At 38.9% G+C, this 18,241-nt stretch overlaps 1 protein-coding gene across 5 annotated transcripts in view; it reads left to right on the top strand.

Annotated features, from left to right (window-relative positions):
• ABLIM3 (actin binding LIM protein family member 3) overlaps positions 1-18,241 on the top strand; it is a 131,270-nt gene that overhangs the window by 44,660 nt on the left and 68,369 nt on the right. For all 5 annotated transcript variants that reach the window (XM_043465022.1, XM_043465021.1, XM_043465024.1 and 2 more), the window contains 2 exons: positions 3,612-3,749; positions 17,082-17,265. In XM_043465022.1, coding sequence (XP_043320957.1) covers positions 3,612-3,749; positions 17,082-17,265 — 322 coding nt within the window. The remainder of the gene's footprint in view (positions 1-3,611; positions 3,750-17,081; positions 17,266-18,241) is intronic.

Raw genomic sequence — 18,241 nt, 5'->3', positions numbered from 1 at the left:
GATTTGAGTCACAGTCAGCTTCCAGTCTTGTTTTTGCTGATTGTATAGAGCTTCTCCATGTTCTGTTACAAAGAATATAATCAATCTGATTTTGGTATTGACCATCTGGTGATGTCCATATGTAGAGTCATCTCTTGTGTTGTTGGAAGAGGGTGTTTGCTATAACTGGTGAGTTCTCTTGGCAAAACTCTGTTAGTCTTTGCCCTGCTTCATTTTGTACTCCAAGGTCAAACTTGCCTATTACTCCAGCTTAACTCTGAACTACCTACTTTTTCATTCCAGTCCCCATGATGAAAAGATCATGGCATTCAGTCCCATCACTTCATGGCAAACAGATGGGGAAACAATGGAAATAGTGAGAGATTTTATTTTGGGAGGCTCCAGAATCACTGCACATGGTGACTGCAGCCATGAAATTAAAAGATGCTTGCTCCTTGGAAGAAAAGCTATGACTAACCTAGACAGCCTATTAAAAAACAGAGACACTACTTTGCCAACAAAGATCCATCTAGTCAAAGCTTTGGTTTTTCCAGTAGTCATGTATGGATGTGAGAGTTGGACTATAAAGAAAGCTGAGCCCTGAGGAATTGATGCTTTTGAACTGTGATGTTGGAGAAGACGCTTGAGAGTCCCTTGGACAGCAAGGAGATCCAACCAGTTCATCCTAAAGGAAATCAGTCCTGAGTATTCATTGGAAGGACTGACGCTGAAGTCGAAACTCCAATACTTTGGCCACCTGATGCAAAGAACCAACTCATTGAAAAGACCCCGATGCTGGGAAAGTTTGAAGGCAGGAGGAGAACGGGATGACAGAGGATGAAATGGTTGGATGGCATCGCCAACTCAATGGACATGAGTTTGAGTAGGCTCCAGGAGTTGGTGAAGGACAGGGAAGCCTGGCATGCTTCAATCCATGGGGTCACAAAGAGTCAGACAAGACTGAGCAACTGAACTGAACTAATGATGAAAAGGACATCTTTTTTGGTGTTATTTCTAGAAGGTCTTGTAGGTCTTCATAGAACTGTTCAAGTTCATCTTCTCCAGCATTAGTGACTGGGGCATAGATTTGGACTACTGTAACATTGAATTGTTTGCCTTGGAAACAAACCTAGATCATTGTGTCATTTTTGAGATTGCACCCAAGTACTACATTTCAGACTCTTTTGTTGACTATGAAAAAAATAGATAAAAAATTTAAACAAAGAAGAGGTAGATGAAATTTGTCTAGCAATTCTGGAGGGACTTTTGAATTCTTTCAAGAACTCTCATCATTGATGGTGGTGATTATACTATTTATTTCTTATTTTATTTTCAGACTCACAGTTTTATTTCCCTCAGCAAGAGTAGATCATTACATTGCTCATATAAACAGAATCTATATTTTTCTCACAAGTTTGGGGGAGATCAGAGAATGAAATATTTTTCAGGGGACACTGAGCAGGAATTAGAAAAACAAGCAAAAAAAAAAAAAAAAAAGACCAAGGAGAATGTTTGTGGACCTTGTGGGAGTGGGGAAGGATTGCTCTGAGCTCTGGGGAGGATGTGATGGTCAAGATACCAGTGGAGCCCTGAAATATATTTGTGGAATACTTTATGAACTTTTGAAATGCTTTACATGTATTAATTCATTTTCTGAGTTAATTAATGATTTAGTTAACTAGCTAACTCATTTAACTTTTGTCTTAAATTTAAGACAGGAAAAGAAATGTTAAATAAAGGACATGAACTTCTTGAGAAAAAGACTGCAGGAAAGATATTATTCTCCCACCTCAGATAAAAGTTGTCAGTATTAGCGGTTTCAGGGATAAGCCACCAGCTTTTTGCCCTTCAGCGCACTTATGGTTCAAGATGTGGGAGGTAATTGAAAGTCCAGCATTTCTGTTCCTTGTCTTCAAAAGGTGTAAGGAACATGAGATCAGTTGTGGAGATCATCTTTGAGAATCTGAAGAAAACTATAGTATAATGTGTATAACACCAAATTTTATGTTTCACTAGAAATATTAGATATCAGGTGTATCAGGGTATGCTGCAGTTTAAAATAGCCGTAGAGGCTATGACAACAAAAATTCCTCCTTGCTCATGATCGACATTCATCGTGGGTTAGCTTAGAGCTCTGCTCTGGACTTCTCCATCAGGAATCCAAGCTGCTGCATCCTGCACACCATCTGGGATATCGCTAGTCGCTGGGCTATGGGAAAGGCAATATGACAGATCCCATACTGGCTCCTAGGGCTTCCAGTTGGAAGTGACACACAATTTTCATTCACATTTCATTGTCAAGCAAGACACTATGTGTAGTCCTCCATGTGCCAAGAATAAAAGACCCAAATTTCAATAAACAGACATAACAGTTACCACACTAGGTCACCTTGATCTAGGTGTTCTTTAGGTTCCTTGGCAGTTCAGATTTTCTTTGAGTACAGTTTTAACTTACGCTTATTCAGAGTTTAGCCAGCAAGTCTACATGTCTAAATGATAGACACCAATTCCTCTCCAATCAAGTGGTCGTCCTTATAATTAGGACAAGAGTGGGCCTTCTACTAATAGGATATGAGCATAAATTTGTGGACAATTACTTCAGCCTTGAGTAAGAATTGAGGATTTGAGTGATTCTCTCCCCAGAAGCCCCAGGGGCTTCCTCCAAAAGAGAAGATTGGGTTCCTCACTGCCAAAGTTGTCTCAACAGTTTATATATAAAGAGGTTGGACCAGACAGCTATTAATATCCCTTCTGACCCTGAAACTTATGTTCTAGACAGGCGCCTACTATTATTAAATACTAGATGACCAGTTTATAGAATGGTCATGCAAAGTATATTCCAGGGAAAGAAAATCTAGAAAAGAAGCTATGAGAAAGTCTAAGCAAGAGATCAGTAGCCTCAAAAGGCAAGTGTAGGTCTACAGTATTGTCAAATGCTGACCATAGCACTGCCATCCCAGTGACTTCAGCCCCTTTATAGTCTCCACCAGCTCTTTCCCCCAACTACACACATTTGACAATGTTCTCAATGTTATGGAAAGTGCTATTCAAAGGCAGTTGTAAGGTAAGTCACGTCATCAACATCCTTCCAACTTAAGTGCCTTTTTATCAGACAGTCAGCTGCTGTTGAGTGTCCTCATTTCATAGATGTGTAAACTGAGAGGCAGAGAGGAGCTGGAACTTACTCAACAGAAAGGCCAGTTGGAGGCAGTCAGCCACCCCTTTCCTCAAGGCCCACGAGTCAATGGCAAGACCTAAATTCCCTCTGGGGCCTGGTATTGATCCAGAGATCTCCCAAGAAATGGTACTTCTGGATCATTTATCTTGCAATACTCTACTTCCGCTTTTATTTTTCATTTGTGAATTTGGGCTCTATTATTGCAAGAAAAGGTTATGTTCACTAAGAAGTCTTTGCCTGCTTAAGTAGATTTATAAACTCTTGTCTTAATGCCACTCACCTTTTAAAGATGTCTTAGCTTGGCATACTCAGCCTAATGATGTATTAAAGGTACTTTGCTAATCATGCTCACCCTTTCTGCCTTTTCTGCCAGTTAATATTATAATTGTGTGTTATGGCATTTTTTAAAGAAAAAGAGTCTTCTGGATGGTGATCTCTTTGTTTCTTTCTACAGTTCCATATCAGCAGAATCCTTACAGTCCCCGGGGCGGTGCCAATGTCATCCAGTGCTACCGATGTGGAGACACCTGCAAAGGGGAGGTGGTGCGTGTCCACAATAACCACTTCCACATCAGATGCTTCACCTGTCAAGGTAGGAGGCCCAGTCTCCCAACTCCCTTCTCAGATTCCTGGCCGTACTCTCACCCCAGGACATGCCACAGGGCAGGCAGAACAAACATACATAGGCAGTTAAGATACCTACAAAGGCCTAAAAAGACCTTCCTTGAGCTGGTTATAAGAATTCTCTCTTCAGCAGTGTGGCATGAGACGAGAGGGTAGAGTAAGGGATGTGGTGGGATACAGGTAGGGAGAGGGAGCCTGGAGACCCTGGAGTGGAAGTGCTAACCCAGAAGGAAAATGGCAATCCTGCAAGCTTACTTTACACATTTGAGAAGACTCCTGGTTTGTGCCTATAAATCAATTTGAGAGCCAATGAAAGGGCAAAACTGTCATGGCTAAAATTTGGCATGGCTCTGAGATAAGGGTGAGAGTCCTCAGAGGTTAGGTTTAACAAGGGAGAAGACACATCTTGACTTCAGTAAGGTTTGTAATTTGGGAGCAGACGAATGCTGGGTAACCTCTAATTGTGACAGCTTACCCATGGATAATTTATTAAACCTTTGCTCAAGCGAGCTAAGCATCCCCAAAGAAGGCTCACTAGTGGCAGGAAAAGAGGAACTGGGCTGAAGGAGCCTTGTGGGCCCTCTCAAACCAGGCCACCCTCCCTCCCCCGTGTCCCTGACTAATGCCGCTCCAACCTCCACTTTTTGAACTTTTCTTCCAGGCTTCTTGTTCCACAGAGAAGCCATTCTGATACTGGATTGTCCTTTGGGTTTGGAGAATGTTTGACCTCTAAGCTGTAACTTCCACTTGCTGGTTTTAGATTTGTCCTTATGGGGTTTTATGAGCTCTTTGTGATTGCTTTTCTCCATGGCTGCCCTACACATGCTTGTAGTCAGGTCTCTCCCACACCCAATTATATTGCAGGTCCTTAAACTGGGCTTCATCTGAATTGATTCCAACTTGTGTAATCATCCTAGAGTCTTCCTCCCTGATTCTTCCCAGGTTGTCACTATCATCCCTAAAGCATAATGCTCATAACAGACCACATTTCTCAAGGTCTGCCAAATACAGCAAGGACTACATTTCTTTAATGTGACTGATACTAAATTAACTTCCTGAGGAACCACTTCACACCACTGGTATGTATTGAATTTAAGGTCAGTTGAAACTGCCAGATCTTTTCATTTTAGTACCTGCTACTAACCTCAGCCTCATGCATCTGAGATTGACTTCCTCTGCCATCAAGTAAAGTCCCAGATTTCTTTCCCCAGGATCTAACTGGACTCCTCACTGAGCAAATAAATTTCATATACATATTCTCTAATTTATCTACAGAAGCTTATATGGAATATATTTTAATTATGTGGCTTCCTTTTTAAATTTTCATTGAGTGTAGTTGATTTACAATGTTTTGTTAGTTTCAAGTGTAAGCAATGTACTTCGGTTATATATGCATATATATATATATATATATATATATATATATATATATATATCTTCTTTTTCAAAGCCTTTTTCCATTTAGATTATAATAGAATATAGTGTACAGTTCCCCATGATATACAGTATGTCCTTGTTGGTTATCTATTTTAAATATAGTTGTGTGTATATGTCAATTCCAAATTTATCCCCCCCCCACACCTTTCCCCTTTGGTAACCCTAAGTTTGTTTTCTAAGGTTGTGAGTCTGTTTCAGGTTTATAAAAAAGTGCATTTGTATTATTTTTTTAGATTCTGTGTGGAAGTGATACTATATGATATTTGTCTTTCTCTGCCTGACTTATTTCACTTAGTATGATAATCTTCAGGTCCATCCATGTTGCTGCAAATGGCATTATTTGATTCTTTTTAATGGCTGAGTAATAGTTTATTGTATATATTACCACATCTTCTTTTTTGTTTCCTCTATTAATGGATATTTAGGTTGCTTCCACATCCTGGCTTTTGTAAATAGTGCTGCAATGAACACTGGGGCACATGTATCTTTTTGAATTATAGTTTCTTCTCGATATATGCTCACGATTGGGATTGCTGGATCATAGGGTAGTTCTATTTTTAATTTCTTAAAGAAACCTCCATACTGTTTTCCACAGTGGCTACACTAATTTACATTCCAACCAACAGAGTAGTGGGTTCCCTTTTCTCCACACCCTCTCCTAGTATTTATTGTTTATAGATTTTTTGATAATGGCAATTCTAACCAGTATGAGGTGATACCTCATTGTAGTTTAGATTTCATTTCTATAATAATTAGTGCTGTTGGAGAAATGTCTGTTTAGCTCTTCCACCCATTTTTTTTATTTGATTGTTTTTTTTTTTTATATTGGGCTACATGAGCTGTTTGTGTATTTTTGAGATTAATCACTTGTTCGTTGCTTCATTTGCAAATATTTTCTCCCATTCTGAGGATTGTCTTTTCATTTTGCTTATGGTTTCCTTTACTGCTCAAAAGCTTTTATGTTTAATTAGGTCCCATTTGTTTATTTTTGTTCTTATTTTCATTAGGAGGTGGATTGAAAAAGATATTACTGCGACTTATGACAGAAAGTGTTCTGCCTATGTTTTCCTCTAAGAGTTTTATAGTATCCAACATTACATTTAGGTCTTTAATCCATTTTGAGTTTATTTTTGTGTATGGTGTTAGGGACTATTCTAATTTCATTCTTTTACATGTAGCTGTCCAGTTTTCCAAGCAACATTTATTGAAGAGACTCTCTTTTATCCATTGTAAATTTTTGCCTCCTTTTTCTTAGATTAGGTGACCATAGGTACATGGGTTTATCTCTGGACTTCTATCCTGTTCTACTGATCTTTATTTCTGTTTTTGTGCTAGCACCATATTGTTTTAATGACTATAGCTTTACAGTATAGTCTGAAGTCTGAGCCTGATTCCTCCAACTCCATTTTTCTTTCTCAAGATTGCTTTGGCTATCTGGTGTATTTTGTGTTTTCCATACAAATTTTAAATCTTTTTGTTCTAGTTCTGTGAAAATTGCCATTGGTGATTTAACAGGGATTGCATTGAATCTGTAGATTACCTTGGGTAGTATAGTCATTTTGACAATATTTTTTTTCTTGCTTTCTTTTTAAAAAAAATTTTTTTTATTTTGTATTGGGGTATAGTCCATTAACAAATAATGTTGTGACAATTTCAAATGAATAGCAAAAGGACCCAGTCATACATACACATGTAGCCATTCTTCCCCAAACTCACCTCCCATCTAGGTCACTACACAACATTGAGCAGAGTTCAATGTATTACACAGTAGGTCCTTGTCAGCTATCCATTTTAAACATAGCAGTGTACATATGTCCATCCAAAACTCACCAACCATCCCTTCCCCCATCCCTCCTGCTAGCAGCTATAAGTCTGTTTTCCAAGTCTGTGGTTCTCTTCCTATTTTGTAAGTAAGTTCATTTGTATCATTTCTTTTTAGATTCCACATATAAGAGATGTCATATGGTATTTCTCCTTCTCTATCTGACTCACTTCACTTAGTATGATGATCTCTAGGTCCATCCATGTTGCCAAAAATGGCATTATTTCATTCTTATTAATGGTTAAATGATATTCCATTATATATATATATACCAGATCTTCTTAATCCGTGCCTCTGTTGATGGACGTTTAAGTTGCTTCCATGTCTTGGCTGTTGTAAACTGCGCTGCAATGAACAGTGAGGTGCATGTATCCTTTTGGATCATGTTTTTCTCTGGATATATGCCCAGGAGTGGGATTTCAGGGTCATATGGTAGCTCTATTTTTAGTGTTTTAAGGAAAAAACAAAACTAAAAAATTCCATACTGTTCTTCATGATGACTGTCCCAATTTACATTCCCACCAACAGTGTAGCAGGGTTCCTTTCTCTCCACACACTCTCTAGCATTTATTGTTTGTGGATTTTTTTTTTTCTTTTTTTGATGATGGCCATTCTGACTGGTGTGAGGTGGTATCTTATTGTAGTTTTGATTTACATTTCTCTAATTAGACATGTTGAACATCTTTTCATGTGCCTCTTGACCATCTGTATGTCTTCTTTGGAGAAATGTCTATTTAGGTCTTCTGCCCATTTTTTTATTGAGTTATTTGTTTTGATGCTATTATGCATCATGAGCTGTTTGTAAATTTTAGAGGCTAATGCTTTGTCAGTCACATCATTTGCAAACATTTTTTCCCAATCTGTGAGTTGTCTTTTTGCTTTGTTTGTGGTCTTCCTTTGCTCTACAAAAACTTTTGAGTTTAAGTAGGTTCCATTTGTTTATTTTGGTTTTTATTTCCATTATTCTGGGAGATGGATTGAAAAGAATATTGCTGCAATTTATGTCAGAATGTTCTGCCTATATTTTCCTCTAAAAATGTTATAGTGTCCAGTCTCACATTTAAGTCTTTAATCCATTTTGAGTTTATTTTTGTGTATTGTGTTAAAGAATGATCTAATTTCACTTTTTAAATGTAGCTGTCTCATTTTCACAGTACCATTTCTTACAGAGATTGTCTTTCCAATATTTTGTAGTCAGTTTGTCACAAGTTAATTGACCATAACTGCATGGGTTTATTTCTGGTTTTCTATCCTGTTCCATTTGTCTGTATTTCTATTTTTGTGCCAGTACCATACTGTTTTGATGACTGTAACTCTGTAGTGTAGTCTGAAGTCACGGAGCCTGATTCTTCCAGTTCCATTTTTCTCTCTCAAGATTGCTTTTGCTATTAGGAGTCTTTTGTGTCTCCATACAAGTTTTAAGATTTTTCTCTTCTAGTTCTGTGAACAATGTCATTGGTAATTCAGTAGCGATTGCCTTAAATCTGTAGATTGCCTTGGGTAGTATAGTCATTTTAACAATATTGATTCTTCCAATCCAAGAATATGGTATATCTTTCCATCTGTTTGTATCGTCTTTTATTTTTTTCCTCAGCATCTTACAGCTTTCAGAATGCAGTTCTTTTGTCCCCTGAGGTAGGTTTATTTCTTGGCATTTTATTCTTTTTGATGTGATGGTAAATGGAATTATTTCTTTAATTTCTCTTTCTGATCTTTCACTGTTGATGTATAGGAATGCATATTTCTGCATATTAATTTTGTATCCTAAAACTTGACCAAATTTGCTGATGAGCTATAGCATTGATAGCTTTCTGGTAGCATCTTTAGGATTTTCTATGCATAGTATCATGTCATCTGCAAACAGTGACAGTTTTATTTCTTATTTTCCAATCTGGATTCTTTTTATTTCTTTTTCTTCTCTGATTGCCATGGCTAGGACTTTCAAAACTGTATTGAATCAAAGTGACTAGAGTTGACATCCTTGTCTTATTCCTGGTCTTAGAGAAAATGCTTTCAGCTTTTCATTGCTGAATATGTTAACTGTACGTTTGTCATGTATGGCCTTTATTGTGATGAGAGAGGTTACCCGCTATGCCCACTTTCTGGAGAGTTTTTGTCATAAATGGGAGTTGAATTTTATCAAAAGATTTTTCTGCAGCTACTGAGGTAATCATAAGGTTTTTATTCTCCAGTTTGTTAGTGTGGTATATTGAAGAGTTTCAGAAGAATAGATGTTAACTCTATCTACATATAAAATAAAAGTTTTTTAAATAATCATCTAGAAAAAAAAGTGTGGTTCAATGTAATTTGCTAAAAATTGTAATGATGCCTGGCAATGTGTCACATGTGATCAGTTCATGAAATTAAACTGATGATTCAGGGAAAAGAAAACAAAGAAAAGAAAATATGCTCTGGGAGCTCCTCCTCCTGATGCCAGACCCCTAGGCTAGGGATCCTGATGTGGGGCTCAGAACTTTCACTTCAGTGAGAGAAACTCTGTGATATAATTGTTTTTCATTTTGTGATTCACCCACCCAGGGGCTGTGGGGTTTGGTTTGATCATGATTGTTCCTCTCCTACCATCTTGATGTGACTGCTTCTTTTCTTTGAATGTAGGATATCTTTTTTGGTAGGTTCCAATGTTTTTTTGTCGGTAGTTGTTCAACAGTTAGTTGTGATCTTGGTATTTTCATGAGAAGGTGAGCTCTTGTCCTTCTACTCCATCTTGGCAAAGTTCTGTGTGGTTTGTATTTTATATTGAGAATTGGCAAACCCCTTTAGTACTAGTTGATCTGAGAGAGTATCTTGGTGTGTGACCATTTTTACATCCCCAGAAACTGAGACAGGACAAAGAGTAATGACAATAAAATTGTTATAAGGAGGTTTGAGCTATGAATCTACAGTTATATTCTTAAAGAGATTGTGTTTGTTCTTTTGCTTTACACCAAAATTTAATAGTTTAAAACAATCTTTTATTTAGCTCATGATTCTCTGGGTTGGCTGGGCAGTTACTCCAATCTGACTTGGCTCTGCTTATCTCTCCTCACCTCATTATAATGATATGATGGGTCAGCTGGCAGTGGTTGGCAGGCTGTTGACCTGAGTACCTCCATGTGGCTTCTCATCCTCCAGCAGACAGGCTTGGATTCATTTGCAAGGTAGTCTTTGAGTTCCAAACGTGACAAAAGAGCAGGCTTTAGTAAGCAAGACCATTTTGCGCCTCACCTTGTGTTATACTTGTTAATGTCCCATTGACCAAAACAAGTCAAATGGCCAACCTAGATTCAAGATCATGGAGAAATAAACTTTGACTTTTGTGGAAGGAGTGGCAACATGAGATTTCAATGATGTGAATACAGAGAAATGAAGAATTTGGCCATTTTGACAGTCTACCATAGGGAGATCATAGAAAATCTTTTAAGGGAGATTTTAAGCCAAAAAAATTTATCATTTTTCTGAATATTTTCAATGTCAGCTTTACTTGGAGAGTATTTTTGTTTCCAGCAGTAAATGGTATAAGGATTAGTTACCCTAAAAAACCTTCTCATTTGAAAAATCTAAAATTTCTATGAATTTCTTTTAGAACCCTTTTAAAGTACACAACTTGCTGACATGAAAGGAAGGAATCTGCAGAGGTGAAAAAAAAATGAAAGCAGAAATCCTGGCGTGACTGCCAATGCCATATTTAATCCTCATGTTTTATGCTAAATCTTGAAGACCTTGAGCTTTTACCTTGATGGCTACATGGATCATGAGAATAGAAGTCAAAGCCTAGAGCCTGACCAACATAGGATTCTAACAGGAGACCTCTGAGTAAAGCTAAATTTCTTCCTACCAAAGATTACTCCCAATGTATAGATGGATCAGAAGTAAACCAGAAAAGGAAACAGCACTGAAATTTTCCTGTTCCAACTTAGGCACTGGTATAAGACAGTGAAACTTGTATCAAAATGTCTAGCCATACCCACTCTTTATATGGATTCACATTCTATTTTCATGCTATACATTTGGCATTTTTACAAGTGAAACAGAATTTAAAAGTGATCCCACACTTGGCAAAGGTCAGGTTTATTCTAGACCTCAAAGAGTTTCTACAGATAACATTATTATCATAATGAATAACTCCAGTAAAAAATACACAAATCATAATGAGGGAAAGCCAGAAGAATGATGGAGAATAGAATGGGAACCTTGGAGACTTTATAGACTGTAGTTTTCTGACATAGTGTGATAACTATTTTCAGTACATTTAAGCAAGTAAGAGAAGCCAGCAAAAGCAATGAACAAGAGACAATACATTATAACAACAGCAGATTTGAAAAAGATATACATTTTAGACATAAAAATGTATAGTATTTAAAATTTAAAACTCGGTGTATGGATTAAATAGCAGATCAGATGTTGTTGAAAAGACAGTAAACTTTAAGATTCAGTAAACAGAGCAGTATATATGTATAGCCCAGAAATACAAGAAAGTGGTAAAAATAAAAGAGAAGTTTATACATGGAGAATATAGTGAGAGAGTTTGACATATATCTAATCAGAGTTCTACAGAGAGATAATAGAGAACATGAGTAGGAGGACAATATTTGAAGAGATAGCATCTTTGAATTATGTAGAACTGTTGAAAGACACAAATCCTTGAATCTAGGAAACTTAATAAATCCCAGTAGGAAAATATAAAAGAAATCTACCTACACACATCATAGTGAAACTGCAGATCGCCAAAAACAACCCCTCCCCCCCAAAAAAAACCCATCTTAAAAGTAGCCAGAGAGAAGAGCCAGGACATCTGCATATGAATGGTAAATAACCTGACAGCTAAAGTTTTAGTAGCAACAAGGAAATCTGAAATAATATCTTTATGTACTGAAAGAAGTACCTAAAAATTTATGTATTCAGCAAAACTATCTTTCAAGAACAAAGGTAAACTGACAGCTAACGTCATACTTAATGGTGAAAGACTGACTGACTGCTTCCCTTTGAGATCAAAAATGTTAATAAGCAAAAAAGTCTGCTCTTACCGCTTCTGTTTAATGTTGTACTGCAAGTTCATGGTAGGTCAGTTAGGCAAGAAAATGAAATAAAAGACAAAAAAAAAAAAAAAGTAGTAAGAATATCTCTATTTGCCCATGGCATGATCTTGTGTATAATGAATCCCAAGGAATGCACTAAAAAACTATGAAAAGTAACAAGTTGATCAGATTTCAAGGTACAAGATCAGTTTACCAGAATTAGTTGTATTTCTATATACTTAGAATGAACAATCTGAAAATAAAATTGAGAAAACAATTCCCTTTACAATAGCATCAAATAAAATGCATAAGAATAAATTTAATGAAGGCATAAAATTTATACTTTGAAAGCTATAAAATATTAAAGAATAAGTGAAAAAATATACCATGTTCATGGATCAGAAATCTTTTTTTGATGGCGATATTCTCAGGTCAGTCTACAAACTTGGTGCTATCTTAGTCAGTTCAGGCTGCCATAACAAAATAAAGATTGGGTGACATAAACAGCAGTAATGTATTTTCTCACAATTCTGGAGGTTGTAAGTCCAAGATCATGGTGTCAGCATAGTCAGGTTATGGAAAGCTCCCTTCCTGTCTTGCCGACAGGTACCTTCTCACTGTGTCCTCACATTTTCTGAGAGGGAGGGAAAGAGGTGGGAGGGAGGGAGGGAAGGAGGAAAGATGAGAACGAGAAAGAGAATGAGCAAGTTTGCTGGTGTCTCTTCTAATGAGGGCACTAATCCCATAATGAAGGTCCCATCCTATGGCCTCATCTAAACCTAATTTTCTCCTAAAGTCCACCTATCTCAATACTATCACGTTATGACTTGGGGCTTCAACATACGAATCTGGGGGAGGACACTATTCAGTTCATAGCACACGTAATCCCTATGAAAATCCCCACTGGCTGCTTTGCAGAAATTGTCAAACTGATTCTAAAATGTATATAAAATTAGAGACATAGAATAACCAAAATAATCTTAAAAAAGAAGAACAAAGTTGGAAGACTTGAAACTTCCACTTTAAAAGCTTACAGCAAAGCTACAATAAACATGACAGTGTGGTACAACGATAGACATAGAGATCAATAGAGTAGAAATGAGAGGCAAAAATAAAGCCTTGGGCTTCCTTGGTGGCTCAAGTGGTAAAGAATCTGTCTGCCAGTGCAGGAGAAATGGGTTTGACCCCTGATCCGGGAAGATCCCACATGCCACATCCCACTGGGCCCATACTCTAGAGCCCAGTTGTTCAATAGTGCTCTATAATAGCCTATGCTCTAGAGCCCATGTGCTGCGACTACTGAAGCCCTCATGCCTTGGAGCCTGTGCTCCGCAAGAGAAGCCCCTGCAGTGGGAGACCTACACACTGCACCTAGAGAGTAGACCCTGCTCATTGCAAGTAGACAAAGCAGCAGTGAAGACCTAGCACAGCCAAAACTTAATTAATTAATTAAAATTTTAAAATACAGTCTTATATTTATGGTCAGTTGAATATTATCAAGACAACCAAAATAATTCAATAGGGAAAGAACAGTCTTCAACAAATGATGCTAGGAAAACTGAACATATGTACACACAAAAAAATGAAATTGCAGTCTTCTTCACACCATACACAAAAATTAACTCAAAGTTAGTTAAAAATCTAAAGGTAAGAGCTAAAACTACAAAATTGTTAAAACAAAATATAGGAGCAAATATTTGTGATGTTAAGTTAGGCAAAGCCTTCTTGGACATGATAACAAAGAAAGCATAAGCAACTGGGGAAAAATAAATAAATTAAACATCATCAAAATTTAAAAACTCCTTTGCTTCAAAATAGATCATCAGGAATGTAAAAAGTAAACACATAGAATGAAAGATAGAATCTGTAAATCATGTATTGATATTTGGAAAGGAGTTGTATCTAGGACAGGTGGAATAGATCAGTTGTGATGTAGTCACGCAGTTGAATACAGCACAGCAAAACAAAGGAACCACAATTAGGTGCATCGACATGAATTTCAAAAACATAACACTGAGAGAATGAAGCAGTAAATTACACAGAAGAGTTAATGCAGTATGATTCCATCTGTATAAAATTCAAAAACAGGCAAAACTAAACAATATATTGTTTGTGGATACCTCAAAGGTAGTAAAACTGTAAAGAAAAGCAAAGAGATTGATAAACTCATGATTCGGGAAAGGAGTTCTTAGGGAGATGAACGGGATTCCAAGGTGCTGGTAACACTGTTTCATAAATTCAGTAATGGATACCTGGGGGTGTATTTTATGTTTCTTCTTTACAATGTACAGTATACAGTGTAGTATATTTATTACATTTTCTGTATGTATATTTCACAATTTAAAGGTTTAAAATAATGAATGAAATCTCCCTCAGGGGACCTTCTAACATGTTGAAAGTCCATAAGACTGTCTCATTTGAAAAGTTGAAAATCAACAGAATTAGATGACAGAATCCTAGACTCTTAGACCTGGATGTGTCCTCAGTTACCACATGACTCCCTCATTTTACAAATGAGGCAGCTGAACTCCAGAGAGGTGAAGTCACTTTTTCAAAGTCACACAGCACCTGAGTGCTAGAATAGAAATATGGAGGAAGGTCCAGTGACCCTCAAAATAGTACATTTTCCGCTGAAACACAGTAAGGCTTGGTGTAAAGCCTCTTCTAGGCATTATATTTATAGTGAGCTCTCATTCTTTATTTTCTTGAAGCAGTTCTGAGTTCTCATATTCTGTCCCATTGTCAGACCATATGATCTTTCTTTTAATTATAAGACTTTACTTTTTGATTCACAAAATAATGACTGCCCTGGATATATTAATCCCATGTCACTTCCGTACTGCAGACCTTTCCCGTGGCCCTTCCTGTTATTTGAATGAAGACCTCTGCTCAGGCTCAAACACATCTGTCATGCTGGTCCAGCCTACCTTCCACCTCGTGTTCCCCACTGTATTTCCAGGAACCCTGGGATTCTTATCAACTCTTACATCCTTTCTACCAAAAACTTCCTCCTTCAGCTCCTTGGGGGAAATGAAGGAACTGATTGTTCCAAGTTTTTGTAGGCCTCCTGGTTTTCTCCACTGGGAGAGGTGGCTCTGGGAGTAGAGTTGGCAGGAGACACACAGGAGAGAAAAGAAGGGAAAAAACAGGAGCTCTTTCCAGTGAGGTCGTAGGCCATGACCTAACTAATTCCACAGCCATGGAGTCAATCGATCTGCCACCTGCACACTCCAGAACAGCCTGTCCTCTGGCCTTGCCTGCCTTCCAGACCAGGCATTGTTTGATGTGATGAGTTTTCATGAAGCCTGATGGAAAATGAAGCCTGATGAAAGATGGACCCTTCCCCGCTTGCTACCTCCACCACCACCTCCTCCACCCGTCAGCCCTACAGGGCTGGTCTCTATGGGCCTCCAGCTCTACCTCATACAGAGTTTTAAATGTTTAGGCACATAGTCAGCCATGAAGAAAGCTCTCCTTCTAGACTCACAGGATGTCAATATCAGAAGAAAATCTCAGGTCATTTCTTGCCCAGTTTCTGCTTTTTGCATAGCAGTGAACAGAGGCCCCAGATTACAGAGGGCCAAGGTCATTGTCACCCAGAGAGTTAGTGGCAGTGACAAGACCAGAGACCAGGTGCTCAGACTCCCAGAGGAGAGTCTGTCACTGACCTAGATGTTTCCCCTGGTGCTGTGACATGTGAAGTCCCACATGATTCACTTTGAAGCTGCCCTACTCCCTCACCTTGGCCCTTTAATCCTACCTCTGGCCTGCAGATTAAATAAACACTTGTGAAATACTTCTGACATTCAACTGGAAGTCCCTCCTACCTTTAACCAAGCTGCTTTTGGAAAACAACTTGGCATATTAAAGATGAGAGGGTACTTACTGGGATGATGTCACCCAGTCCAGGCCAGGTCCTTGCACTTAGAGGCTTGGAAACCATCTTGTTGGTTTCCCCACCATGGATCACACTTGATAAAGCTGAGTCAGGCTAACAACATTTTTGGGAAACCAGTGTATTAAAGCTAAGTGCCTGTTTGTTACCGTAAACAAGAGCTGTGACTGTCTGTTATATCAGTTCACATTGCCCTGACCAGCTGCTTCTTCCCAAAGGCAACCTATGTAGAAAGTCAAACTGTCAGACAGTCACTTGGTGAATGAGGGGGATTTGAAAGAGCTGAACAAGGGGGATTTGAAAGAGCTCTCCAGATGCTTTCCTTTGTTGCTGACTGGTCCCTTCCTGGCTGACCCATCCTTGCTTTAGCTGGATCAATATACTCAGCAGTTCTGGTGGCCCTGAGAGTCATTCGATATCTTGAAAGAAACTTAGCCTCTTTCTGCTCTTCCCATTATGTGTTGATTTCATAACTCTCAGAGGGAAATCTCATTTCCCACATTTCTAAGTCCTTTGGGGGAGGGGGTCCCCCATGATTCAGTTGTTCAGACACCTATAATTATATCCACATGCTCTTCTATTATCCATCCTACATTACTTCATCTTGTCCACCAGCATATCCCAAAAGACTTTATAAAGTATGATGAGAACAGATTATAATCTTTAAATCATATATCCCATTGACATCTTAAGTTGTCTTCATCTAGCACAGACTCGTGCACATAGGAAATGCCCAGGAAATTTTTAACCAAATGATTCTTTTATTAAATCATGGTATCACCAGCTGTGTTGCATTGTGAGCTGCATGGCGTATATCTTAAGAGGATTGTACACTATGGCTGTTGTCAGTGCGCATCAGGGTCAGCCAGGGAGTTGTGCTAAAAATGCAGATGCCTAGGCTCTGCAACCCCAGGGAGTCTCCAGAAGTCTGCCAGGTGATTCTGATGCAAGTGACCTTCATACAGTCCTTTAGGAAGCACTGGCCCCAGAGGCCCATGAGTTCCCATGTGTCACCATTCTCTGGTCGCTTGTAACTGAGTCAGCCTCCAGCCTCATCCCCAGCAAGAACCTCCTGCTTGCAGACCCTTCCTTGGACTCACCTGCCTTTATCTCCCTCCTTGTTTCCTCAAGTGTGTGGCTGTGGCCTAGCCCAGTCGGGCTTCTTCTTCAAGAACCAGGAGTACATCTGCACCCAGGACTACCAGCAACTCTACGGCACCCGCTGCGACAGCTGCCGGGACTTCATCACAGGCGAGGTCATCTCCGCGCTGGGCCGCACCTACCATCCCAAGTGCTTCGTGTGCAGCTTGTGCAAGTGAGTGGGTGGCCAGCAAGGGCTGGGACCCTCTGCCTAGGTGCCTGGGGAAGGGGAGAAATGGCCTTTCCCAGGCAGATCTTGGGGTGAACACTTTGATTCCTAGAATCTCAGGGGTGGAAGGACTTGACAAGCAAATGGTTTTGAACATGTAGCAGCTGAATCCTGTCTGTTAGATGTCGTCTAACACAAAACACTAGTTTGTTCCAAGATGAAGGCAGAGTAAAGATCTGAGCCCCTGCACTCAAATCTCCTACTTCCCATCAAAAGGCCCCAAAGGAACCACTGAGTACCATGGCCTCTCAAGACTCAGTGTGGAATCCATGGGTCTGGTTCAGGCTCTCACATCCTCAGCCACATGTGGTCCTGGGATGTCTATTTATAGCCTTCCTCCACGACCCTGGAAGGTGACCCCACCTCTGTAAGCCTCAGGTTCATTGGTAAAATGGTCATCAAAACCGGTCCAACTTCATAACGTTTTCAGGAAGATAAATGAGACAGTACCTACAGAGACCTTCGCTCAGTGACTGGTACCAAATTGTGTCTGATTTTGTTATTCTTTTCTTTATCATAATGTTCATCATCCACCTTCTCAAGACTTTACAATTTATTTATTTTTAATTGAAGGATAATCACTTTACGATATTGTGTTGGTTTCTGCCATACGTCAACATGAGTCAGTCATAGGTATACCTATGTCCCCCACTCTTGAACCTCCTTCCCACTCCCACCCCATCCCACCCCTCTATGTTGTTACAAAGCCCTGGTTTGAGTTCCCTGAGTCATATAGCAAATTCCCATTGGCTATCTATTTTACATATGGTAGTGTATATGTTTCCATGTTACTCTCTCCATTCTCAAGACCTTTGATAGGTGATGGAAAGCTCACCATCTGCCTGCTCCCCAACCCAAGCATCCCCATCACTTGTTAACTTAGCAGATGTACCTTAAGGACCCACTGTATATCAAATACCAT

The sequence above is a fragment of the Cervus canadensis genome, chromosome 4, assembly GCF_019320065.1.
Source record: "Cervus canadensis isolate Bull #8, Minnesota chromosome 4, ASM1932006v1, whole genome shotgun sequence".
NCBI lineage: Eukaryota > Metazoa > Chordata > Mammalia > Artiodactyla > Cervidae > Cervus > Cervus canadensis.
The sequence above is the reverse complement of the archived record's forward strand: the minus strand, read 5'-3'. Positions and strand labels throughout refer to the sequence as shown.